Below are 24,733 nucleotides of genomic sequence, written 5' to 3'. Positions count from 1 at the left end.
GTAGAATCGTATGCTTGTAATGTCGAACCTATTGGTGATGATTCCGGTCTGCTCTATGTTGCTGTATGCATTCTCGTGGCAATTGACTAGGATAGAATAGCAAGCACGCTATGGATTGAGTCTCATTATATGTATATCTTCTACTGAGCAATATATAACAACCCAGACCACCCCACAACTCCACAACACCTCATGCACCCGACACCCTCACGCGGTCTTCTGCGCAAACCCGCGCTCTTCAAGCCCATCAGCCCCAGTATCCGGCGTCGCCACAGCAGAAGGCGACTCCGCGAACCGGGTCGCCGCCTCGTCCAACCGGCCCCACGCGCGGGCATTCCGTCGCGGCGGATGAGCCCCCGTCGCGGGGCGATGGTGTCCGCGGAGTCTGTGCATCGCTTCGTCAGCATTCGCTCAAAAGGACGCAACATACAAAGGGAAGGGATGGGCACTCACCTCGGCCCCTGGCCGACCTTCGCGGGCAGCTCAGAGACATACGCGCGGTGGAAGGCGTGGACGTCAGCGTCGAAGGAGCCGCGCGCGATGCTGGCACGGACGCCGGCGAGGAAGCGGTCGACGGTGTGCACGTTGTGCAGCTGCAAGAGCGTCCAGGCCAGCATCTCCTTGGCGTTCAGGAGATGGTTGATATAGGCGCGGTGGTGATTGCGACAAGTGTAGCAGGTGCAGTCGGGGCGGAGCGGGGCGGTGTCGGTTTTGTAAGTTGGGGACCAGAGGTCGAATGCGAGCGGCTGCTCCGTCGTGGTGTCCGGGGAGGAGCTGGGGCTGGGAGGGGGGAAGACGAAGTCGCAGGCGATGCCGGCGTCGGTTAGCTCGCCGATGAAAGGGACGGTGACGAGGTCGGCGCCGAGGGACACCTGTCGGAGGAGCTCGTGCGGCGTGGCGGGCTCGCTGAAGACTACGCGGGGGAGACGGCCGAGGGACTCCGGGACGATGGACAGGGACGCGGTGTCGTAGAGGGCTAGGCCCGAGATGTGGGGACGGAGGTCGTCGCCCTCGAGCTCCTCGAGGTAGAGGGATTGCTGGGTGTTTTCGAGGGGGAGGATGGGGGCGAAGTAGGCGGCGGGGGAGGGGTGCTGCGTCGAGCCGTAGAGGGACTCGGTGCCGTGCATGGTGTATGCATGGGTACGGTCGACCATTTTGCCCTGACGTTTGGGGCCAGCGCGCTTGCCCAGGACGAGGTCGGCCATGCCGACGACGATGTCCGGACGGAGCTTCTGCACGGCTTCGACGTACTGGGTGCCGTCCAGCTGGCGGAATCCGACGGACGTGAGGATGCTGATCGAGTTGGGGGTGTGGTCGGGGGGACAGGCGACGGCGGGCACACGACGGGGACCGAGGATGAGGAGGAAGTCGTCCGGGAAGCAGGTGAATTTGCGGAGGGGAGACTCGTGCGGTGCGGTGGGGATGTTGTATACAGGCACCGTTCGTTTCTTTTCCTGTCTTTCTATGACTGATCTGGGCCCCGATGGGCGTTATTGTCAGCGGCACGGTGGATAGGTGCAGTCTCGAGATGTGCAATCACGTACAATCTTCCAAACCAAAGTATACACTGCCAATGGCAGTCTGTTCGCGCATCACATCGTGGGAGATATGCGGTACAGCGCCCCGCGTTGTCAGTGGGACGAAGTTTGGCGTGGAGATGGCTTTTCTGCCCGCGAAAGCGAGGGATCCCAGTCGCGGTGCGAGAACAGAGGTCGTGCTCGGGGTCAGCAGAGTGAAATTGACCATTGCATCGGGGGAAGCTTCCGGGTCCATGGCGGGTCGAGAGGGTTGTTGTCGATGAAGTGTTGGAGAAGTGAGGAAGATGGCGGTTCCACACCGTTTATCGACGATCTGCATGTGGTGCCTGCGGGTGCCTGTATGCCTTGGTGCCTGAAGGTGCCTGGAAAACACACTCCCGCGTTCCGCTCCACCACGTCTTCTCCTGACCACCCCGTGTACACAGCCTCTCCTCGTCCAGTGTATATTGTCTTTCTTGCGTCATGGAACCCGCGGCGCAGCGTGGAGCTCTTATCGTGGTCGAAGGCCTTGATCGAGCGGGTAAATCGAGCCAATGCGAAACTCTGCGGGATACGCTGCAGGCATCAGGCCACACGGTCAAATATATTCGGTTCCCCGGTATTGTTACTGAACCCCGTGGTCTGGAGCCGAGACTAATGGATGTCCAGACCGAACAACCCCCATTGGGCAGATGATTGATAGCTACCTACGTGGTCAATCGCAAATGGATGACCACTCCATCCACCTTCTCTTCTCTGCCAACCGCTGGGAGGTGGCTCAGCGGATTGAAGAGGACGTCGCCCGTGGAATCACTGTGATTGTAGACCGCTACTCTTATTCTGGGGCCGTGTATTCGGCCGCAAAGGCGAACCCCAATTTGTCCCTAGGATGGGCATGGCTGCCGGAGATCGGCCTCCCCCGTCCGGACCTCTGCCTTTTCCTTCAGATCTCGCCAGAAGCTGCCGCGAAGCGCGGTGGGTTCGGTGCTGAGCGGTACGAGAACGAGACCATGCAGAGCCGTGTTCGCGAACTATTCAAGACGATTTTCGAGGTCCAGCCAACCGGCGATGTATGTGTCATCGATGCGGGGAGGTCGTTCCAAGAAGTCTCGCAGGATATCTGGAAATCAGTGGAGGAACGTATCACCCGTTTGACCGAGATTGGCCCTTTGAGGAAACTCGGCCCGATCGCTGTATAACTGGTCGATCCGTCACAAGATGTCTAATTCGTCCTCATCGCTATCCTCTATGATGATCTCTACCCTCTGTTGGCCTTTTGGGTTTGGTTTTGATCGCCCTGTAGTGTCAGCGTCCGACTCGCAGTCCAAGTGCTCCGCCCAGTCTTCGTCCAAAACGTCTTGGTGGAGGGATCCGTTCGGATCCAACCCGTCGGTTTGTGCAGTTGCCTCAGGGGATCCCTTATCCGATTCGGGTACCCTCGCCGCCGCCGCTTTTCGTTTATCCTTCCTTGCCTTTTTCCTGAGAATCGCTTGCAGCTCCTTTGCTCCGCGGGTTCGGAGGCTCAACTCCTGCATCATCAACGGCCATGGGACGACCTTCCGGCAGGCAGGACAGCTCCCGGACTTGGGGACCAACTGGTCTGGGTCATCCGAGGAGGTTAGAAATCTAGTAGAGAGACACAATACATGGCTGATACATATGCAGCTCGTCTGCGGACACACCACCAGCAACTCCTTCTCCGGGTGGACGGGAGCTTCACACACATTGCAGTGTAGATCGTTCGGGTCGTCGAGTAGAAAGACGGCTTTTTCCAGGTAGTCTTCTATCTTGCTGTAGTCTGTCTGGATGGCGTCGACGCTGCCCACGCGGCGATGGTCAGCGTCTTCCTGGGGGCAGTTCCCATCCGGGATGGCTCTGATATGGGCTGGGATGGTGCCGTTGGCACGGTCACACCAGACATGCCATAACTGGTAGACATCCGCGGCAAAAAAGCGGAGGTCGAGCGGCCAGCTGGAAAAGTAGGGTGACTGCAGCAACGCGTGCAGTCGTTCCAGGTGAGCGGTTAAGGATCGCCGGGGACGTTGGCGCCGCTTCGTCTGGGGGGGTTCGCCTTTGGGCATGTGGCGGGAGTCTTCGTGTTGCCATGCCCATCTATCGAAGTCAGTGATATGGCTCACCGCACCTGTAAAGGGACGCATACTCGAATTGGAGTGCAGCCGTGCGACTCATGAATCCCTCCACGAGTAGGGCCATCTCCCAGGGCCGGTTTTTGGTGGCGGTCTTCTTCGCGCCTCCCTTTGAGAGACCATTGTGCTGGGGAAGTCGTCGAGGCGGGTTAGGGGTTGATCCGACGTAGAGACCAGCGCGTTTGTTGACGGTTGACCGGAGAAGATAGCAGGCATAGTAGGCCGGGATGGGCTTGGGGGATTCGGGGTCCATGGATATATATCAAGCGGGGTGGCAATGAATGGAATGGGTAGCTGACCAGGTACGGTGGGAAATTAATTGACAAGAGATTACAGTATCACTTATCGGCAGAAGATGGAAATGTGTTGTGGTTGTGGTTCAAGTTGTTTATGTTGTGGTGTTGATCTGAAGTACAACTTCGTGGGGTCACATGACCGGACATCAATCATCATCCTCTTCTTCTACCGGTACCAGGTAATAGGTACGGTCCATGAGTTGAGCAAGATCATTCGAGTGTCTGTGTGATGGCCGCACCCTGCGCAGTACAGTCGTGCAAATTAAGTAACCGATCAGACCCTTACGCATGGACCACAGAGACTCTCGCTGATCCGAAAACATGTAATTACCGTTCAGAGAAAGGCATGAATCCAGCTGATCGGATGCGTCCATCGTTCCCTAGCTTTCTGTGGATGTATCACATCGACATTTGGTAGAAACCGTACTATCGCATTGTTTAGTCCTTGACTGTCCTCTGCTCTTATAGAATACCCATTCTCCCTAGACGTCCAGTCTGGGGTTCGTCCAGGTATATCCGTTACATCACCGTTTGCGGCATCCATAGTGCGATACGATCATACATCGGATGACTAACCCGCTGCAATATCCATGGATGCATTCCAATCCGACTCGAGACGGATTTAATTGATCTCTTTCGATATGATCAACATTGTATGATCTTAATTTCTCTTCTCTGCGTGATTCCTGGATTTATTGAATTTTCTCCCTTTTCTGACCATCATTATCCCTCCCTTTGGTGGCTCGCACTCCCCACCGGATCCATCTCGGCCAGACTCCCGCTAGTCGGTCTTCCTCCCCATCTCCGGTTCCTTCATTCATCCGGCTTTTCTTCTTCTCCATCTTCATCTCCCTCTCTCTCCCTCTCTTGCTCCCTCCACCAACTCCCCCTGTCCACCCTCTTTATATCATCCTCTCCGCCTCCTCCTCTCTCTATATACTCCACCTTCTTTTCATTCCCCATCTTTATCCTCTTCGTCTCTTCCCCCCCCCCCCCCCCGCCCTGCATGGGCTTTCGCATCGCATGACCGTCCTGATTGCCCCCTTCCGTCCGCGAGCATCCACGCGATATCCTCCTTCTCATCTCAATTAGGCCGTTCTCCCGTCAGACATGGTGGCCCCGGCCTCCACAGGAGGTTCCTCGACTCCCGGTCAGCCTCCAGCGAGCCGTCAGCCCGCCCGTTCCTCCAGTACCCATCCATCGCATTCCCATAATGTTCCCTTGAGCGCCCGACGCTCCGCCCCCCTCGACCTCTCCACCGTCGAACGACGCGGTCAGCCCAATGCCCCCCGGGAACCCTCCAAACGAGTCCGTCCCCATGGCTTGCAGGAAGCCCCGACCTTCCGTCCCACCGAGGAGGAGTTCAAGGATCCCGAAGAATACATCCGCAAGATCGCGCCAGAGGGGAAGAAATACGGCATCTGTCGCATCATCCCCCCGGAGAACTGGCAACCCCCGTTCGCCATCGACACCGAGGTGGGTCATCCCTGTGTGTTCCCGTCGCAAACCCTCCCTGCTGACTCGATCCCAGCGATTCCACTTCAAGACCCGTCGACAGGAGCTCAACTCGGTTGAAGGAGGTATGCCCCCGCGCTCAGCCACATTTGCTGCCGGTGGAACTCCGCAGCCTCGTTCTGACCCGGACCCAGGAACTCGTGCGAACCTGAACTATCTGGATCAATTAGCCAAGTTTCACAAACAGCACGGTACCAACCTCAACCGATTCCCCAGCGTTGACAAGCGTCCCCTGGATCTCTACAAGTTGAAGAAGGCGGTCGAGGTCCGCGGCGGGTTCGATCAAGTCTGCAAGATGAAAAAGTGGGCCGAGATTGGTCGCGACCTCGGTTACAGCGGCAAGATCATGTCCTCCTTGTCCACCTCGCTCAAGAACTCCTACCAGCGATGGCTACAGCCCTACGAGGAATACCTGCGTGTCGCCAAGCCCGGAGTACAGCAGCAGCTGGAGCTGGAGCATGGTGGGCCCTACACCCCGTCTCCTCATCAATCGCCCATGACCAAGAAGCCCATCCTCCTCGATGAGGGAACCCCGTCGTCGACCCCCAAAGGCCCTGCCTCGATGACCCCGATTCCACAGAAGGAGTCCGAACCAACGTCGGATAACCCAACCCCCACGGTGGAGCCAACACCGTCCCGCCCCGTGGCCTCCGGATTTACGCCCGTGAATGCAAGCTCGGGCTTCACGGCCGTGAATCAATCGCCTTCCTTCGTCGCCGTAAACAACGGTCCTACGGTCAAGCGAGAAACGGAGAATGGCTCCATGACCCCGAAGAGTGTCGCTGAACACCCGTCATCCACGCCCATCTCGAATGGCCATGGAAACCAGCAGGTAAAACGTGCCATCAGCCATGAGAGTGGCTCCCAAACCGAGAATGGCGATGACCCGAACGGTCGTCGGAGCAAACGTCTCCGAAAAGGTTAGTTCGCCTCTGACCTACGTATCGGGAGCCCCGACATCTAACTCATCATAGATGCCCCCATGCCTACCGTAGCTGGTTCGCATATGAGTCTCCTTCGACCCGCCCCGCCGCGGGCGCGGAAGAGCAGCGATAACAGGAAGACTGGCGAAGTAAGTTGACGCCCCTCTTTTAGAGACCTCTTTCTAACCCCAGCCAGAAATGCGAGACTTGTGGCAAGTCTGACGACCAAGAATCCATTCTCGTATGCGACAGTTGTGACAATGGATTCCACAAGCACTGCCTGGACCCTCCCCTCACCACTGTTCCCGAGTACGACTGGCATTGTGCCAAGTGCCTGGTTGGCACTGGAGAGTTTGGATTCGAGGACGGCGGAGTATACTCTTTGAAGCAGTTCCAGGAAAAGGCCAACGATTTCAAGAAGAACTATTTTGCTTCAAAGATGCCGTTCGATCCTGTCCTGAATACCCACCGCCGGGAGTCTGAGGACGACGTCGAGCGCGAGTTCTGGCGATTAGTCGAGAGTTTGACCGAGACGGTCGAAGTGGAGTACGGGGCTGATATCCATTCCACGACACATGGCAGTGGTTTCCCGACTATTGAGCGCAATCCTCTCGATCCTTACTCGGTCGACCCCTGGAACTTGAATGTCCTCCCCTTCCATGGCGACTCTTTGTTCCGCCATATCAAATCAGACATCTCCGGGATGACGGTCCCCTGGGTCTATGTCGGAATGTGTTTCTCGACTTTCTGCTGGCACAATGAGGACCACTATGCGTATTCGGCGAATTATCAGCATTTCGGCTCTACGAAGACCTGGTATGGCATTCCTGGAGCTGACGCCGAAGCGTTCGAAGAAGCCATGCGGCAGGCGGTGCCGGAGCTGTTTGAGGGTCAGCCGGATCTACTCTTCCAACTTGTGACCCTGATGCCCCCGGATCAACTCCGCAAGGCCGGTGTCAATGTCTTCGCCGTCGACCAGCGGGCCGGACAGTTTGTCGTCACGTTTCCTCAAGCCTACCATGCCGGATTTAACCACGGGTTTAACTTTAACGAAGCCGTCAACTTTGCGCCGGCGGACTGGGAACCGTGGGGCGCCCTGGGTGTCGACCGCTTACAAGCATTCCGACGCCATCCGTGCTTCTCCCACGACGAACTCCTGTTAACGGCGGCGGCTCGCGATACTACCATCAAAACTGCACGATGGCTGGCCCCGGCGCTGGAGCGGACATGCTCCCGAGAACTGGCCGAGCGAGCGCTCTTCCTTGCCCGACATCGAGAAGCTGCTCCCCATAACTGCACCCTTGGCCTCAAGGATCCCGGAGCTGGTGGCGACTGCCAACTGAAGTTGGCCGTCGAGGACGAGGACCTCCCGGAGGATGACTATCAATGCCACTTCTGCAAAGCCTTTACGTATCTCACGCAGTTCCGTTGTCATACGACCGGAAAGACCGTCTGTCTGATGCACGCAGATACCTATGACTGCTGTGGACAAACCCTTACGCAACGGCTACTTGGCCCCGACCATACCTTGCGTTACCGGATGAGTGATGATGAGCTGAAGAGCGTGGTGGACAGGGTCCAGGAGCGTGCAAAGATGCCCGAAGCATGGAGCGACAAGGTGGACAAGACCTTGGAAAACGAACCTAAACCCCAACTGAAGGTCCTTCATAACCTATTGAGTGAAGGTGAGAAAATCCCATACCATTTGCCTGGCCTCCAAGATCTTGCGGCCTTCGTCCAGCGCTGCGATAAATGGGTTGAAGAAGCAACCAATTACATTACCCGGAAACAGCAGAACCGGAGGAAAAACGAGAAGGCTTGGCGCAGAAGTACTTCTAAGGCGGCGCAGCTGGAGGAGCGTGATCGTGAAGTTCGCAGAGTAGAAAACATCTACGCCCTTCTTGCAGAGGCTGATAAACTGTCGTTCGACTGTCCACAGATGGCGGCTCTGGAAGAGAAGACCCGCGAAATCGAGAAATTCCGCCAGGAAGTTAACGTTGCCCTCATGAACCCCCACATCCGATCGGTCCAGGAAGTTGAACAGCTAGTGGAATCCTCTCGCAACTTCAACGTGGATATCCCGGAGGTCGAAGGCCTGGAGCATATCCTTCGGCAGATGAAGTGGAACGACGAAGCCCGCCGCAAGCGTGACCAGTACCTGACCCTGAAGGAATGTCACGAGCTGATCCTGGCCGGCGAGCAACTCGGCCTGTCGGAGACCAACGATTCCCTGCTCCATTTTAAGGACCTGTGCCGCAACGGTGAGGCCTGGGAAGCTAAAGCCAAGGAACTGATGTCCGTAGAAGCTGTCCACTACCAGCAGCTCGAAGCGCTTTCCGCGCAGGCATCCCGGTTCCCCGTCTCTCCCGAGACCCTTGCGGCAGTGGATGCCATATTGACCAAGCAGCGCGAAGCGCAGAAGAGGATCCAATCATTATATGAGAGGAGTAAGGACCCGGATCTCCGGAACCGGCCCAAGTATAAGGAGGTTCGGGAGCTCATGGACTCTCTGGAAGAGCTCAACAGCCGTCCCACTGGAGCCCTGGACTTGGAACGAGAGCAGAAACGCCACGAGGACTGGATGAGGAAAGGAAAGAAACTGTTTGGGAAGGCAAACGCACCGCTGCATATCCTGAAGTCGCACATGGAGTATGTGGAGAAGCGGAACTCGTATTGCTTTGATTTGGAAGACCGCTGCCGACCCCCGGTGGAGCCGGCCTCTCGAGATAATAGCCCCGACGGGCTGTTGGAGAATCCCAACACCAGCAGCATGTGGGGTGGCGGGAAATCACGCAAGCGGGATGTCTTCTGTCTTTGCAGACATTCGGAGGCTGGGATGATGATTGAATGTGAAGTTTGTCATGAATGGTGAGTGTGTTCCGGTTCGACCCCTCCTGCGCTCAATGACTGACTGGGTCTAGGTATCACGGCAAATGTCTAAAGATTGCCAGGGGTAAGGTCAAAGAGGTCGATAAGTATACGTGCCCGATCTGCGATTGGCGCCAGAAGATCCCTCGGGATGCCGCTCGTCCAAAGCTTGAAGACCTGCAGGAGTGGCAGGCCGAAATTGCAAACCTGCCCTTCCAGCCGGATGAGGAGCCAATCCTTGATAATATCATCAATCAAGCTAGCACCTTCCGCGATTTCCTGCAAAGCTTCACCAATGCGGCTTGTACCACCACTGAAGAAGTGCCTACATTGCTCTTCTACTTGCGCAAGATCGAGGGTGCCGAGGTTCTCTTGGCCTACGAAACCAACTTCTTCCGACAAGAAATCCATAAATGGGCCCCGGTGGCTCCAGAACCTCCGCCGATCCTGGAGAAGTCGATCTCAACACGGAAGCCCCGGCCCACGAAGCAGCAGAAGATCATGGCCCAGCTGGGCGTTGAACGCCCGGAAGACCTTCCTCCCCATCTGCGTCCCCGACAAGCGTCCCGCAAATCAATCGATACCACATCATCCAAGCCATCTGTTCCTCCGCATGCGTCACCGGCCCCAGGTGACGGTCCCAATTCTGAGCCGGCCCGCAATGGACCGACCTTGACTCCGATGACCGATAGCCAGAATTCCTCCTATCCTTTCTCTGCCAACTACTCACTTGCCCCGAGTGACCCTACCCCTGCGTTTGCGCCCGGTTCCTCTTCAGCTTTCCTTCCTACTCGGCGCTCTCCTTCTTTCCCGGCGCGTTCGCCGTCCCCGCATCGCCAGGGCCCGGACACTGCGCTTTTCAGTTCTCCTCGGTTCAACCGAGATAACAACGACGGCCCATTGGGGGTTGATGTATACAACCCCCACCCGCTTGACAGCAGCCCTCGGCAGAACCTGGACGATGTATTTGCGGACTTGACCAACCAAGACGCAGATCCTGAGCCGGAACCGGAGCTGGAGCCGATGGAGAACACCCATGCGAATGAGGCTCTTGAGGCTCTTGATGTCAGCAACGGGGACCACTCGGATTCGATGCGGGACGAAGAGTCCCCGGACAAAGAGAGCGGGGACATCGGCCATCCCGGGGCAGAAACGGGCCCTGAGAACACCTGAGGGATCCCTCCAAGATTTATAAAGCTTCCTCCACTTTTCCTTTCTTTCCTCGCCACTACTTTGGCAAAGTGTGGGATGTTATGAGGTTCAAGACCATGCGAGTCTGCTATATTCACGGCATTAAGCGGCGTTAACGAGTCACCTGGTGACTTTATGAGATTTTACGGTGTCGATGCGTCCGAGACGGTGATTTGCTTTGCTTCTGTTTTCATGGTTTATTGTTACTGGGTGTTTTTTCCCCCTTATATTTACTAGCGGACGGAACCGTCCTTTTTGCTCTGCCGCGGTGTGGTTATAATTGCGCGATCGACGCGCAGCTGAACCGCTCGTTATACTGAGTTCTGCTTTATTTCCCTGATCGCGCTGGCTGTATCACTAGTGAAAAATGATTCTATATGTACCTTAATGAATAGAAACTACCGATTCTCCCGGTTACGGCATCTATCTAGTCTACATCCGCGTAAGCACTCAGGGCCGCCTGCCCCCCGGTGTGGATAAACAGCGCATTGACGCCATCGCCGCTCCGCGCCGCATCATGCATGGCGTAGTCCCGCGCCAGCTCCCCCTGCTGCACCCAATGCATCATGCCGCGGGCGACCTTGGCCGTGTACACCGGGTCGAGGATGACGCCCTCCTCGCGCGCCATCACCGCCAGGGCGTCCTTCGTCTCGGCATCCAGCACGCCGTACGCCGCGCCCACGAACCGGAAATCCAGCCGCACGTCCTCCATCGTGATCTCTCTCTCCGCGTCCTCCAGCCCGATCAGCCGGCCTGCGCGGCGCGCAAACTCCAGCACCCGCCCCTCATGCCACTCGCGCGGCTTGGTCGGCGAGATCACCACCCCGATGACCTTCCGCGGCGGCCTCGTCGCCTTCCGCCCGCCCGCCATCTCCATCTTCTCCAGCATCTTAAACCCCGCAATCAGCCCGCCCACGGTACTTCCGCTGCCACACGCGACAAACACATAATCGAACCGGCCCGCGGCCGGGGCCGGGAACAGCTCGCGCTCCTGCGCCGCGATCTCGAACGCCGCGCGCGCATACCCCACGCCGCCGAGCGGGTGCAGGCTCGCGCCGGACGGGATCCAGTACGGCACGCGGCCGCTGGCCGCGACGCGGTCCATGATGTCCTTGACGGGGTCGCGCGCGCCGCCGGCCGTCGACCCGGGCTCGAGCACGTGCACCTCCGCCCCGAGGAGCCGCAGGATGTGCGGGTTCCCGGTGCGGAGGAACGCGGCGCGGTCAGACGAGGCGGCTAGACCGCCGCCGGTGCCTTTGTGGAGGATGGCGACGGCATCGAGGCCGAGGTGCTGCGCGACCGTGGCGACTTGGATTGTGTGGTTGGATTGGATGGCGCCTTCGGTGACCAGCGTGGTTGGGCGGCCGGGGTAGGCGGCGGTGTTGTGGGAGGGGGTTGGGTGCAGGATATCTGGGATGAGGTATTCGAGTTTGCGGTATTTATTGCCGGCGCAGGCGAGCGGGGAGGAGTGGTCTTCGCGTTTGGCGTAGAGGGTTATTTGGGGCGCTGTGGGGCGCTGGAGGGTGGTGGTGAGGGTTGGGAGGGCGTGGATGGGGGAGGCATGGGGGTAGGAGAGCGGGTGACGGGGGAGCTTGGTGAGGGCTTCGGGGAGAGAGAGGGAGAGGGAGAGGGACATGGTGGTGGGGATTGGAAGAGCTGGTGATGTGAGGGGGAAGTTGTGGTGGTGATGTTGATGTTGTATAGATTGATGGCGTAGGCGGTGTGGACGGCGGTCGCTTTCTGCTGTCGCTTATCGATAACCGCCAATTTTCCGACCTCGTTCTACTTCGAACTTCTCACTACACACAAACACACACCATGAATCCCCCCGAACACAGTCTGCTGAGGTTCCTCCGCTCCGCCCTGCAGACACACCTCCGCTTCATTGCTGGCGGTCTGTCGCGCACCGACGCCCCGGTCTACGTCATCGGCAATCCCTCCGCCGACCTCGACTCCATTATCTCCGCCCTCGTATACTCGTATTTCGCCAACACCGCGTCCCGCCGGCACATCCCCCTGCTGAACCTGCCCAATGTCCCCTCTGGCGCGGAGCTGCGCCGTCTGCGCCCTGAGTTCGTGAAGGCGCTATGGCTGTCCACGCAGCCACCCATCCCCGGCGACGACCGGTGGGACGAAACCCCCGAGTCCGCGGGCTGGCTCTTACAAGACCACATCCTCACCGTCGCCGACTTCGCGACGCATCTCCAGCAGCGTGGCGCCAGCACAGAAGCACACCGTCTAACCGCAGACGCGGTCCTCGTCGACTGGAACGCCCTGCCGCGTCGCTCCCGTCCCGGAACGGGGACGCTCGACGGCCTCCCCGCCGTTGAGTTCAACGTAGTCGGCTGCGTCGACCACCACGCCGACGAGCACTTCTGCGGACCATCCGTATCCCCGTCCCTCATCACCACCGCGGGGTCCTGCGCCTCGCTCATCGTGCAGACGCTCGCTTCCACGGGTGTCTGGCCGGGATGCCAGGCGGAGCCAACACCAACGCCAACGGCCACGCCCCCGCCGACGCAGGCAGAAGCGCAGGTCGCGCGTCTCGCGCTCGCCCCCATCCTCATCGACACGGCGAACCTTACCGCAGTAGACAAAGTCACCCCGCACGACACGGACGCCTGCAATGCCCTCCGCCGGCGACTCGCCGCGCAGACGGACGTCCAAGCCGCCGCCGACGACCGCTTCTACACGCAGATCCTCACAGCAAAACAGACCAGCCTCGATCTCCTCACCGTGGACGAGATCCTCGCCCGCGACTACAAACAGTGGACCGAGACGGCCCCGCGCCACCCGTCGACGCCACTGCACATCGGCTTCTGCTCGATGGTGCAGTCGATCGCGTGGATCGTGCGCAAGGCCGGCGGCCCGCAGGCGTTTCTGGACGATCTGTGCGGGTTCGCGGCGCAGCGCGAGCTGGGCATCGTCGTGGTCATGACGGCCGTGACGGCCCAGACCTCCGGGAGGTTTTATCGCGAGTTGCTGGTGTGTGCGCTGGACGAGGGTCTCGCGACGGAGGCGTTGGAGGCGTTTGTGGCGCAGGCGGCGGCGCAGCTTGGGCTGGAGGAGTGGACTACGGTGGATGATGGGGAGGGCGATGTCCTGCCGATTAGGCGGGTGCTGGGGGGTGGTGGTTCGCGGCGGATATGGTTGCAGACGGATGTTACGAAGAGTCGGAAGCAGGTTGCGCCGTTGATGCGGAGGGCGGTTGCGTCGCTTTAGAGTGTACTTTTAGATAGACTGAATATAATGTACTGTGGTTACGTCGTAGTGACTATACGGAATAAAGGTGGGTCGAATGATGACAGGTCAGGTAGGGAGCCATCAGCTGGCAGTTGGAATACAGTCCATTCAGCATGCATCGATCTATGCTCTACTATGTCACAGGATCATCTAGCCCGCCCATGATGCAATGAGAAAGACAGAAACAAACGGATAATCAAACATCGACACCTTCCAAGCCCCCGAGAACTCCAGAGATGTAGAAAGCAGTCTGCTTCCAAGCAGTATGTCCTATGCAAGAATGCAAGCCTCAACCCGGCGCTGACGATGCAATGCAACCATTAGGCAAGAGGAACAGAGTCGACGAGAAAAACAGAAACATGTACGAAATAATACAGATGGCGCAGGGTGTAGACGTGGAGAACGACGGAATTAGTAGCACTCCCACTCGCAGAAAACACACCACCGCGCTACACGATCCGCCAGAACCAGCCCTCTCCAGACGCCACGCTCGCCGATCTTGATGACAGTCTCCCAGACACTGCCGTCGGCCGTGGCGTCGGTGATGCTTTCGGGGTTGCTGTTCGTGCTGATCATATGATCCGCCTTCCGGGTCAGGCGCAATATCTTGCCGGATGGGGACTGGATTGCGAGTTTGGCAGGCTTCTCGCGTCCGGAGGCCGAGCGTGTGGAGGAGATCGCCGAAGTGGAAGCGGAGAATTCGTTCGAGACAGTCGAGACGGAAGACCCGCCTGCCGAACTGGACACCATGCTGAGGGCGCTGGCAGGCCGGGAGAATACGGAGGGGGAGACGCGTCCGCTGATGCTGGACTCATTTCCATTGGGGATCGCCGGAGGAGATGACGGGTGTTGGCGGACGGCAAAGACAAACGTGTTGTTGACAGCAAGCCGCGAACACTGGGGCTGCATAATGTACAGGTCATGCCGTTGAGCATGAGGAGTAGGATGGCGCAGGACAAACTCGTATGGTGGGTTTTCGCCAATGTGTTGGATCGGAAGGGCCAATGCGAGAGGATGGGGAATGTCGCGGCTGGAATGCATGAGTCCCTTTTTGCCGGCGTAGATCTTGACCGTGCCTTGACCTTCGTCACCCGGAAGCACTGCCTTGACGGTAAAGCGTTTCTGGCCTTGGACCCAATCGGGCTGGATCAAGGCGCGCTTGCGTACAACCTCTCCACTTTCAAAGTAGTCCCCATCCGCATCGCATGCAAAGGCAGGAGCCTCGACTTCAGCGACACATTCCACATCAGGAGGGACTAGGACACGGAATTGCAGACACTCCAGTCCTTCGATGTGGGTCACGCTCGTATCGTAGTCGGGAAACTGCATGCTCGTCTTGAAGTAAGCTGGGCATACAGCCGGGAGAGCTAGAAGCACATCAGGCGAAATCGGGGGACAGATGTGTTGGTCCTCTGGAGAGAGAGGTACATGCGTGTAGCAGATCTCCATCGGACGGGCAAGGAAGTACCAGCTCTCGGCGGAAGAAGAGCCAGTTGTCACGAATTGATTGCGCCGAGGGTTTGTCGGGCCTGCCAGCGAGCAGTCCATCACGCGCCACTCGCCATCTACCAGAACCGTATTCCACCAGTGGTTAGCTCGCGAGAGGCTATCCAGATCCAACATTTCACCAGGCGTTTTCAGGTATCCTTTGACCGCGTCCGAGTGGAGCCCAACGGCGGCACACATCTCCTTGACCAGAAAAGCGACTTCGTGAGGACTTCCCCGTTTCGTCTGTACCACGCGCCTCAAGTCCACACCTATCTCCTCGACAGGCTCATCCCACGCGATCTTCTCACTAACCCATGTAAAGATGGCACGCAGTCTCTGGACATCGCTCTTGTACGGGCGGCAAACATAACCTTGAGCGAGACTCATGGGGTTGGTCATGGGAGGGAGGCTGTTGACAAAACGAGCACTCTTGTCTACCAGATTGAGATTGACCGTTCCAAAGTTGGTGGGCTCACTGATGGGCAGTCCGTCGATGCTTTCGTCCCCTTCCGCCGTATCGTAGAGCTCTTCTACCGCATATATCACCGGGTTGTCCATCATCTGGCAGCGCTCGGCTCGCTCAATTCTCTCGTTTCGGCTCGGTGAGCTGGCGCGATTAACATCACGTCGTACTTGGACCCAATCGATGGCACTGCCACCGGTATCCCGGGTGCTATCACGGCGGAGGGATCTAATAGGGGACACTGCTCTGCCTTTGGTCGGCGAGTAGGAACCGCCGCTTTGTCCAACAGCAATGCTACTCCTGGCATTGGCGGCCCCCGTTTTGGCGGTCTCGAAGATTTTCTTGAAGAAGCCGTGCTTTTTGGCTTTAGGGGTGGTGAGACCACCAAAGACACCAGCATTCTCATCGGAACCACCTGCAGCCGACGACCACGGGATTGCAGAAGACGCACCTTGACGTGATGTGTTGTGGCTTGAATGGTAGGAGATCCCGGTCAACGGTGTTTCTGGCCTAGAGACTCGGGAACCATCGTTGAAACCGCCGCTACGGAACGTATCCATCGCGGTGCTGGGCCGTTCGCCTGCGCCAATGCCTCGCCGGGCGTAACTACCGGCACTAGTCGCACTAAAACCTCCAGCAGAGGGACCGCTCATCAGACTTTGGCTGGTCCTTTCGGTGCTGGCTGTCATGTTTGTGCTGTTGCTATGCACTCCGCTGGACGAGTTGGTAGTGCTGGATTTGGTGGTATAAGTCCGATTAAGCATATCGTCCCGCAGGTCCTGCCCAGATCGTCGGCTCCGCAAATGTGGGTAATGAGCCGGAATTGAGTTGTGTCTGGCATGATATGGAACATTTCTTGGAGGCGGCGGTGGGGGCTCCTCATCATCCTCAGAGGGCTGTATATCCTCTGAGCCTCTCCGACTTTGTTCTTGCATCTGACGGAGCCGACTTTCCATTCGTTGGACATAGTTGTTGAGCTGGGGAGGCCCGTCAAGGAACTGGTCGTGCGCATAAACGCTGTTCCTATGAGGAGGTGCAGGAGGATACTGGTAGTCTTTGTCCCCTTCGAATCCCAAAGATGTCAATGGCCGTGCAACAGTCTGTGGGGGGCGGCTATCACGAAAGCTATCGTATGCATCCGGGGACCACGGGTTATTAAACACAGGCTGTGGGGATGCCGAAGCGGTTTCCCGGGACATGCCCATATCCTCCAATGAAGTCATAACATCTTCCATGGCGTCTCGAAGAGGAGAGGGTGTATTCCCGTCGTTAGCATCGGAATGCGCAGCTGGCGACGGGGTGCGCGACATGACGACGTAGCGATCGTTCATGTCAAGCCGTGCTGGTACTGGTTCTCTGGATGGCGCGCGATTAACGGCAACTCGGTGAGGAGGCGGCGGAGGCGGCGGTGGGGACTCCTCGCGTTCTTGAAGCTGGAGTGGTGAAATTTCCCGCGAGGAGGGTCGGGGCAACGACGGGTTCTGCGCCATATGCGTTGAGTGGGGGAAGAAATTCGATTCCTGTGGGACCAGCGGAGACGCGGGGCGAGACGGTGGTCTTGACCGGGACTGAGTAGGCGGAATGGACGGCAAGAAGAGCTGCTGGGCCTCTGGATACGGGCGCGGCGAGACGCCCCGAGATGGAGGCCTGGGGCGGAAGACATCATGTGTAGGCGGGACAGGCGCTGGGGGTTGAGTCGGCTCCGGGGGAGGGCGTGGGGAGACGGCGCGAGATGGCGGACGAGATCGCGACGAAGGCCGAGACGTTGAGCTCTGGTGCTTTACAGCACTCGTTGGAGTACGTAGAGGCTTTGACTTGCGGAGGCTCCCATCTCGGGGAGGGGTTTGAGGGATGGAGCTTGTAAGTGGGGATGACGAGGTCGAGCTGCGGGCGAGTTCCGCTGGCGCGAGCGCCTCCTTGTGGGCCTGGAATGGTTTCCGGAAGACGGTCTTCTGCTTTTTGGGGGCCGAAGTGGGATTTGTGATAGGGGAGGCAGCGGTTGGAACCATTGGACTTGCCGTCCGACTGACAGGGACGAAATCTGACCCGAGCACTTCCACGTAGTTGGAGGGGAACAGTCCCACCATGCGTCTGTCCCGGCGCAACCGACCCATCCACCATTTCCCATCACCCGCGTTCAAACACTCGATAAGGTCGCCCTCGATGATCCCCAGGTCGCGTGTGGTCTCTCCTCCCCAGGAGTATATAGCCCGACACCAACAGGGGAACCGGGTGGGTAACTGGGGTGCATCGGTGGCCATTGCAATTGGGAGGGAGCTGTTCCCGGGCGTGGTGGTGGGCAATCGAAGGCGAATTGCGTGCAGGAGATATCTCAATCCGTTGAAATAGACTGATCACACATGCGCCAGGTCAGGAGAGTCATAAGAGTAAATCTGAGCAGCAAAAGAACGATCAGGGCTGGGAGTCAGATGACAGCCACAGGACCATGATCTCGGAAAATAACAGCGAAATCTGGGGATAGGAGAGAGGAGAAAAAAAAAAGAAGAACGTAAAGATGGAGACGAAAAGGATATCCTGCCCGAGCGAGAGGTAGAAGGGTGGGCCGGGGCAGGAGAAGCGAAGAGGTTGGAGAAGAGGAAGAGAAGTGGAGGAGAAGAGAGAGAGAGAGAGCTGAAGTGAACGGTGAGGCCCGATCGCGGCTTTGGGTTGGTTGTTTACGTGGGCGCCTCTTTGGGCTTAGTGGGCGGGCTTATCGATAAGCTTAATGCGCACTGTCCCCGTGATCGCAACACCTCCCGATCGTCTCTCTCGCTTCTCTTCGTTCTCTACGGCCTCTTCTCGTCTTCTCCGTAAGTCAACAGACCCCCTTCGGCTGTCTCAGAGTACGACAGATCGATGCCGCTCACCGGAGAGCCCGTATCGCTATGGTGACACCACAGCCCCGGCCCCCATCTGTTTAAATCCCGAGATCCTTAGCTCCTCCCAGCCCCCTTCCCAACCAGACCCATGGTTTTCCGTCTCCGCTACCCGCTGCACCATCCATGGGCACAATCATCCTGGACTTCCAATCACAGCCATCGTGCCCCCAGAATTCACCTCGGCTGGGTTTCAGTTCTTCAGTCCTCGCAAAAGTTCGTCTCGCCGATAGTCTTCTACGGAAACAACCCGGTTCGATACGGCCCACTATCATCTCACTCCTCGCCCACACATCCGAGCTCAACTGTCTAAGATCTTACACATTCGGGAACCTTGTTGTCAATGGTGCGGAGGCCTGTCTCTCCCTTGAGACAGTCCCGTGCATTGTTCCCATCTCTGACGTATTCCGCATTCCGTTCATTCATCTGATCAAATAAACGCCTACCAGTCAACTATCAAAGCCACACAACACCATCGTCTACCAAAAAAGTGGTTCTAACTAACGTGGACCGTTTCCCATTCCAAGAGCTCCCACATGTAGCATCGGCACATTCCCCGAGCTTGGGCAAACAGGTGATCATGCATCCCCCTTGCGTCCGGTGCCCCGACATACCCCACAGCCGGAATTTCTCGCATTGTTTACATCGCTGTAATGTTTAGCTCCATCATCCTTGCCCGGACAACCAGTCTGGGTTGAAGTTACCAGGTTAACACTCACGAGAAGAGTGATGTGTTGATAGGGGAAATCTCCTGTCTTCAAGACCATGTCTTGTGTTGAAGTTATACGAACTGGCTGTAGTTTATCAGCAACCACGAGCCTTGTCCGTCTACAACGCCGACAAGCACGTTGAAAATTCCGAATGCCGCATAGTACATTATTCTGCGAGACTATTGCATGTTACGGACCCCGCTACTCAAGAGTGGTTCACGTGACTTACATAGGGCTCATGATCTATGTAAGGGAAGCACCCTCATCAATTCCTAGGCAATTCCAGAGTACACCAGGGGCGTTTTTTGCTGTAACCACATATAGATGATTCTGCGGTTTCCAACGAGCTTTATATATAGTTCATATGTACGAAGAATCCCTATAATCGGATATTACCCTGCTTCGGGATGTCAGATCGAAGTCAGTAGACAAGCATACAACTGGTAGTATGTGATAGTAAACTACGTAGCTTCTATGGCTTTTAAAGAAAAAATCCGGCAGGAGTAGATAATTGTCTCCAGAAAATTCTCTCACATACTTACCTAGTACTATTTTTGCGAATGTTTCCTATATTCTGGGAATGGTCAGAATTGCCAAATTGACGCCACTTGTGGTACACCACATTAGTTAAGCCGGCTTACTGTAACTATCTTTTGCTTCTGGATCAATCGTCTAGACGCTCATCCTCAGCAAAAGCCATTTAGCCAGGGACATTCATATATATATATATATATTGACAGGCTGAAGAAATCCACTGCGTTCGCGCAAGTGGTTTCCGCATTTCTAGTTCTGGTATTCCGTAGATGCTGAGCAATGCGCCTTCAGCTCGCGCGAGAAGGCCTGCAGAGCGATTGGCTATGCGTTGTTTCCATACAGAGCGTTGTCTTGAAGTGGGAGCGTTTGTTAGTGTCCACGGGCGCCAGGTAAATAGCCCTAGCGATAGTACTCGGATAATCCAAAGGGCTTTTTGAATGGCCAAAATGCGTATAGCTGCTCTACCCATGTCAAATTACTCGTATTTGATTGATCCTAGCCCCTCAGATGCTTACTGCCCTGTCGCAACAAAAAGCAAATACAACCTGATTAAGGATTCCGCTTCCTGCTCATTCCCTGTCTAAGATTTATAAATCATGGGATGAATCCTAACCCGCATCTATACATCCACCATTCGTTTAATGCATTACGTTCATCTGTCAGTCCAATCCCTTCCACCTAGAAGCCTTTGTCAGTAATATGGGTCTCCGAACCAAATTCACCAGTATGAAGTCGTTTGCACGGTCCAAAAACACTCAGATATGCGGGGCTCAGCTGACAGCTCACGTCGATAGGATTTATTCCCATGATCGGGATCCATCATGTCATCATGGTCATTTGTTCAGTTGCGATTATCTTCTTGTGTAAGTAAGGAATCATAGACGGTTGCCTTAATTTTATGTTATTTTATATCATTTCATCTGCGCAGTGCTCATGAAACCCCGCAGCCATCCTTCTAGCGGGGTGCACCTCCTCCAACGGGCTGAGCAATGTCTATCTCGTCTCCCTGCGGTACAGGAACACTAGCGCCTCGGCCGAAGTAGACCCCGAGATTGTAAACCCTAGCATTGCGGAAAAGATCTATGGCGTAATGCGGCCCCTTAATGATAAGATTATCGAAGTCCGGGCTGGCTATATGGGCCTCTGTCTGACTCGAAGCGATCACTCGCGATTATGCTCAAGCAGTGCCGCAGCGCTAGCCAGTATGGCCAGGGCGGACGGCAATAATGGCACCGCGGATCCGTTGAATTTGATCTGGATCGCGAAGAACTTTAAGGAAACGATTGTTTTTGATGGGTTGATGTATGTTTTTCCAAACCTGCTGACTTTCTCTCCAGAGATTGGAATTCTGATTAGCATTGCCAGATTCATCGCTGTCGTCTTGATTTTTATTTGCTTTCTTCTATTGTCTACATTTCCGGGCTGGCACGAAGAAGTCGACGAGAGCGGCTCGGAGCGTGAGGTCAGGCCTTTCCCTTCCCGCCCTGTTGCGCAGGGCGCATTAGGCCTCAGTACACTTGGGTTTCTCTTTGGTTTGGTCTCCATTTTGTGGCAGCATATAAACAGCAGTGCTGCGGGGGCGATGTCAGAGAGTCTCTCGTATGGAGCCATCGAAAGCCACGTTGGGACGGCGGCAATGGTGTTCGGGTGGATTGCGGTAGTATGTATGGGTATTGTTGCTCTGGCATTGCTGGCCACGATCATGAGCGTCAGCCTTCTTCAACAATTGACCGATGAAGAATTGTGATTTATATTGTATTATGCGGTACGGCCTATATGACCTAACTGGGATCTTATTGCAGCAGCAGTGGGTGTGGTATATTCCCTAAATGGCTTGCACTTTTTGTTCCGCGCAGGGGCAGTTTCCACAGCTCTCTGTAGAGGATATTGTTTTGATCTCTGTGTTGCCTGAGGTGATGGAGCATAACATAAGAGAGCTATAATAGGTTTTCATATCCCAAAAATTCTTATACATGACGAGATATTGAGAGGAGCACAAATTAGACCATACAAATATGTCTATAATCGCCGTATAATGGTCCCTGCACGCTGGACGACTTCATCCGCAGATGCATCGCTCGGTACCTCAGAAGACCCTTCCGAGAAATTAGAGACAAAACTGGAAAATAAACGCCTCATCCAGAGGTACCCAATGCCGGTGACCAGTACTACCAAAATAGCCGCAGTCAAGCCAGCTTTAATCCCCGATGGCAGCGGACGCGTCCAGATGAGCGAAAGTGGAATTGCGACAAAAATTACAATCCCAAGGGCCAAAAGAAGCAAGAAGCGTGCCGTGGGTGGAATGCGCTTGACCAAACCGATAATGAATTTGGGGAATGCAGAGCGATACTCGGAATCGTAGCGTCTCCAGAATGGGATTCCAACCAGGCCCAAGAGAGCCACCATGATTACAGCAGTAACACTTCCCTGCACACCACGGTCGAGGTCTCGGGTCCACAGTACTGCAATCGGCGCCGCGGCGACAATGCCGATGACCACGATGAAGCTGATGGGAAACCCGATTGTCCTCCATAGACGTGTACCAGCCTTATGAGCGCCCTTGGCTGTCCATATCAAGGTCGTTCTTCCGCTCCGTTCAAGTGTACGGCCGAACCACTGTAACAACAGTAGCATGGACAGAGACCGCACCTGCACGGGAATGCTATGCTGCTCTGCGTATCGCCTTATATCCTTCTTGATCATCTGCTTTGTGCTCGCTAGCCATTGGCTGCGCATCGTCAGTCGCATCAGATATGCGAAAATAGTAACAGTAACCGCCACGACAAAGAAGTTCCAAAGCGGGGCTGGATCCTTGAAGGGCTCAATCTGCATCCCAAAAATAGATGTTGAGAATGTGAGCGGGATGAAGATGAATGCCAATTCTGTGAGTCGGGTCACAGCGTGCGCCTCGTCGATGGAGCGGCGGCTGTCCAGTATGCCCATATTGGATGTCAAGGACGCGGATGCGCGCCGCAGCCTCTCAAGCATTTGGTCGATCTCCTTGAAAAACTTCGACACCTCGTCTTCAAAAGTTTGAAAGTCATCCGCAGTTGTGACAGACGCATCAGATGAGTACGAGACACCGAAGAATTTTAGAAAGCTCTTGGCAGAAGCTTTTAGCTCTGAGAGCTCTCGGTCAGCCTTCCTGATGAGCTGGCGCCACAAGCCTAATCGATCTTCCATCTTCGTATCGTCGAGAATATCAATCTCCATATCGCTCAATAGTTGGCTGAGCACTTGGAGCAATGTCGATGTATCTTGACGGATGATGTTGAACAGAACAATATCAAACAGATCACCGTACATCCCCTGCGTGTGCACTATATCATGGACTTCCTGTCGCGTGGATTTGGTTTCATTTAGTTCCTCTTGAAGCATGGCCAGGGACTCCCCTGTCAGCAAAGCCTTCTCTAGGTCGATTGTTATGACCTTGCGAGGGGCCATCTGCTTGACCAAGACCTGAACGTTCGTTTTGACGTTCACCTTTCTTCTATCAACATCTCTATTGGGTTGCCTGCGCAGCCATCTTAGCGCTGGACGTTCTCTGGTATGTCGCCGCGGGTTTTCAATTGGGATCGCCAACTCTTCGACATTGCCATCGCCCTCAATTATCAGAACCTGCTGAGTCCCTGTTCCATCATTACTGCCAATGCTATAGTCATGATGGTCGTCGCGATCGTCACTGTCGCTGACATCAACACCATCACTGTCTGCTTCAGCAGACATCATTGGGATCTGCAATGTCCAAGCCCTGCTAATTCTAATCGTCGGTAGAGGATCAAGCAGCACTACCACTACAAATCCAGTCAATGATACCAGAGACTGATTTCGCAGGCGAAGGTGATTACTTACAAACTTCATAGCCCAGATCCTGGACGTTCTTGCGCCAAATTGAGGCACGCTCCACTAGCCCAAGTTCCCTAGTCTCTTGAGGGGTTGCATGTGGATCAACGCACAAATCCCACTCGGATCGAAATATATTTGTCTCTGCCTTCAAAGAAATAGTCCATCTGCTTGATATGTACTCCAATCCATCACCGTCCAGATTAAGCAAGTCCTCGCGGTCGGCGTTCGAAAATAGTGGCGGACTTCGATACATAGGCCGAAACCACTGGATCGACACATACGACTTGGTCAATCCCGCTGTCTTCCATAGTCGCGCAGGCGGGCCTTATTAGGCCATCAACTGGGTCTCGATAGCGGGCAATCGTTTCGGGATTCCTGATTTCCACTGTCGGGGGCGTACTACTGACATAAATTCATATAGTGTTATGCTAGTTCTTTCCACGCGAGGAGCCTTGCGAACATTCCCTTTTTTGATGTGGTCGAATACGTTTGCTGCGCGTTCAAGAACATCGCGGTAGGGCTGGGACGGGGGTGGTGGAGGTGGAGGAGGGGGTGGCGGTGATGGCGGCAGTGGAATAGACGCTGGCAGTACAAATGTGCCATCGCGATCAATCATCTCCAGCGAAGATTTCGCTGCGTTTGCATACCGATCTTCAGAATCAATCCCGTCGTCTGGGCCATCATCAACTGTAGACGACCCATCTCGAGACTCAGGCAGAGCGATTTGCTCTGGGAGTCTGCCGGATGAAGCTGGATCATTGCGCAGGATGTCATCGAATGAGCTTCGACGTTTGGACTTTGCTCTACGCGCTATACGTGGAGCCTCGCCAGTCTCACCGTGTTGCTCCTCTATCCAGGCGAGGACGTGACGAGACGGTTGCTGAGCCATCGGATTGATATAGGTAATAGTTTATGCCTTGCAGTGATGAACTTGTCCGCCTTCAGGCTTAGATTCCAATGAGGACATAATGTGCCCAGGGTAGTTTCTATTTGTTTCTGAAGCGCAATTATTATGGGCGGCTGACGGTCGAAAGCAACGTGCATGGATAGTGTGATGTTGCGAGGTTAGTGGATGCGCTCGTCTTCTTATTGGCTGCCCGTTACAAGCAATCAGGC

The 24,733-nt window shown here is 55.8% G+C and overlaps 10 protein-coding genes across 10 annotated transcripts; 4 read left to right on the top strand and 6 right to left on the bottom strand.

The window, feature by feature from the left end:
• Positions 1–207: 207 nt before the first annotated feature.
• BDV59DRAFT_200874 (tRNA-ribosyltransferase family protein) lies at positions 208–1,773 on the bottom strand (the record flags this gene model as incomplete). Its single annotated transcript, XM_073693686.1, has 3 exons — positions 208–385; positions 454–1,468; positions 1,545–1,773. 3 exons carry the CDS (start codon positions 1,771–1,773, stop codon positions 208–210), a joined length of 1,422 nt encoding a protein of 473 aa, XP_073549296.1.
• Positions 1,774–2,000: 227 nt separating this feature from the next.
• Positions 2,001–2,716, top strand: BDV59DRAFT_200873 (bifunctional thymidylate/uridylate kinase; the record flags this gene model as incomplete). Its single annotated transcript, XM_073693685.1, has 2 exons — positions 2,001–2,136; positions 2,187–2,716. 2 exons carry the CDS (start codon positions 2,001–2,003, stop codon positions 2,714–2,716), a joined length of 666 nt encoding a protein of 221 aa, XP_073549295.1.
• Positions 2,452–4,254, bottom strand: BDV59DRAFT_12537 (structure-specific endonuclease subunit SLX1). Its single transcript, XM_073686885.1, has 2 exons — positions 3,679–4,254; positions 2,452–3,629 (listed from the first exon to the last, which is right to left on the bottom strand). The coding sequence occupies exons 1-2, from the start codon at positions 3,915–3,917 to the stop codon at positions 2,729–2,731; spliced, it is 1,140 nt and encodes a 379-aa protein (XP_073549294.1). The 5' UTR covers positions 3,918–4,254; the 3' UTR covers positions 2,452–2,728.
• Positions 4,255–5,070: 816 nt separating this feature from the next.
• BDV59DRAFT_200871 (putative PHD transcription factor (Rum1)) lies at positions 5,071–10,439 on the top strand (the record flags this gene model as incomplete). The annotated part of the gene is made up of 5 exons (XM_073693684.1): positions 5,071–5,436; positions 5,492–6,395; positions 6,450–6,547; positions 6,595–9,266; positions 9,320–10,439. The coding sequence occupies 5 exons, from the start codon at positions 5,071–5,073 to the stop codon at positions 10,437–10,439; spliced, it is 5,160 nt and encodes a 1,719-aa protein (XP_073549293.1).
• A 445-nt stretch (positions 10,440–10,884) lies between these two features.
• Positions 10,885–12,093, bottom strand: BDV59DRAFT_200870 (tryptophan synthase beta subunit-like PLP-dependent enzyme; the record flags this gene model as incomplete). Its single annotated transcript, XM_073693683.1, has 1 exon — positions 10,885–12,093. The coding sequence occupies one exon, from the start codon at positions 12,091–12,093 to the stop codon at positions 10,885–10,887; it is 1,209 nt and encodes a 402-aa protein (XP_073549292.1).
• Positions 12,094–12,275: 182 nt separating this feature from the next.
• BDV59DRAFT_200869 (putative exopolyphosphatase) lies at positions 12,276–13,679 on the top strand (the record flags this gene model as incomplete). Its single annotated transcript, XM_073693682.1, has 1 exon — positions 12,276–13,679. One exon carries the CDS (start codon positions 12,276–12,278, stop codon positions 13,677–13,679), a length of 1,404 nt encoding a protein of 467 aa, XP_073549291.1.
• Positions 13,545–17,358, bottom strand: BDV59DRAFT_175643 (putative SH3 domain protein (Cyk3)). Its single transcript, XM_073689295.1, has one exon. The coding sequence runs from the start codon at positions 17,139–17,141 to the stop codon at positions 14,112–14,114; it is 3,030 nt and encodes a 1,009-aa protein (XP_073549290.1). The 5' UTR covers positions 17,142–17,358; the 3' UTR covers positions 13,545–14,111.
• Positions 17,359–20,600: 3,242 nt separating this feature from the next.
• BDV59DRAFT_200867 (Fig1 domain-containing protein) lies at positions 20,601–21,518 on the top strand (the record flags this gene model as incomplete). Its single annotated transcript, XM_073693681.1, has 3 exons — positions 20,601–20,634; positions 20,719–21,073; positions 21,137–21,518. The coding sequence occupies 3 exons, from the start codon at positions 20,601–20,603 to the stop codon at positions 21,516–21,518; spliced, it is 771 nt and encodes a 256-aa protein (XP_073549289.1).
• A 102-nt stretch (positions 21,519–21,620) lies between these two features.
• On the bottom strand, positions 21,621–24,150 carry BDV59DRAFT_175637 (uncharacterized protein). The gene is made up of 2 exons (XM_073689294.1): positions 23,624–24,150; positions 21,621–23,565 (listed from the first exon to the last, which is right to left on the bottom strand). Exons 1-2 carry the CDS (start codon positions 23,868–23,870, stop codon positions 21,791–21,793), a joined length of 2,022 nt encoding a protein of 673 aa, XP_073549288.1. The 5' UTR covers positions 23,871–24,150; the 3' UTR covers positions 21,621–21,790.
• On the bottom strand, positions 23,790–24,612 carry BDV59DRAFT_12443 (uncharacterized protein). The gene has a single exon (XM_073686868.1). It carries the CDS (start codon positions 24,504–24,506, stop codon positions 23,946–23,948), a length of 561 nt encoding a protein of 186 aa, XP_073549287.1. The 5' UTR covers positions 24,507–24,612; the 3' UTR covers positions 23,790–23,945.
• Positions 24,613–24,733: the final 121 nt, after the last annotated feature.

This window comes from Aspergillus ambiguus (genome assembly GCF_047715705.1).
Source record: "Aspergillus ambiguus strain CBS 117.58 unplaced genomic scaffold BDV59scaffold_10, whole genome shotgun sequence".
In the NCBI taxonomy this organism is placed as follows: Eukaryota; Fungi; Ascomycota; class Eurotiomycetes; order Eurotiales; family Aspergillaceae; genus Aspergillus; species Aspergillus ambiguus.
This window is presented reverse-complemented; position numbering and strand designations above follow the sequence as displayed.

What these genes read in the sequence shown, in the direction of transcription:
- BDV59DRAFT_12537 (XM_073686885.1), bottom strand. Translation starts at nt 3,917, where the DNA reads ATGGACCCCGAATCCCCCAAGCCCATCCCGGCCTACTATGCCTGCTAT. An exon ending in ACGGCTGCACTCCAATTCGA is followed by an intron (nt 3,630 to 3,678) that starts GTATGCGTCCCT and finishes TGACTTCGATAG; the next exon opens with ATGGGCATGGCAACACGAAG.
- BDV59DRAFT_175643 (XM_073689295.1), bottom strand. Translation starts at nt 17,141, where the DNA reads ATGGCGCAGAACCCGTCGTTGCCCCGACCCTCCTCGCGGGAAATTTCA.
- BDV59DRAFT_175637 (XM_073689294.1), bottom strand. Translation starts at nt 23,870, where the DNA reads ATGTATCGAAGTCCGCCACTATTTTCGAACGCCGACCGCGAGGACTTG. An exon ending in GGATCTGGGCTATGAAGTTT is followed by an intron (nt 23,566 to 23,623) that starts GTAAGTAATCAC and finishes CTGGATTTGTAG; the next exon opens with TGGTAGTGCTGCTTGATCCT.
- BDV59DRAFT_12443 (XM_073686868.1), bottom strand. Translation starts at nt 24,506, where the DNA reads ATGGCTCAGCAACCGTCTCGTCACGTCCTCGCCTGGATAGAGGAGCAA.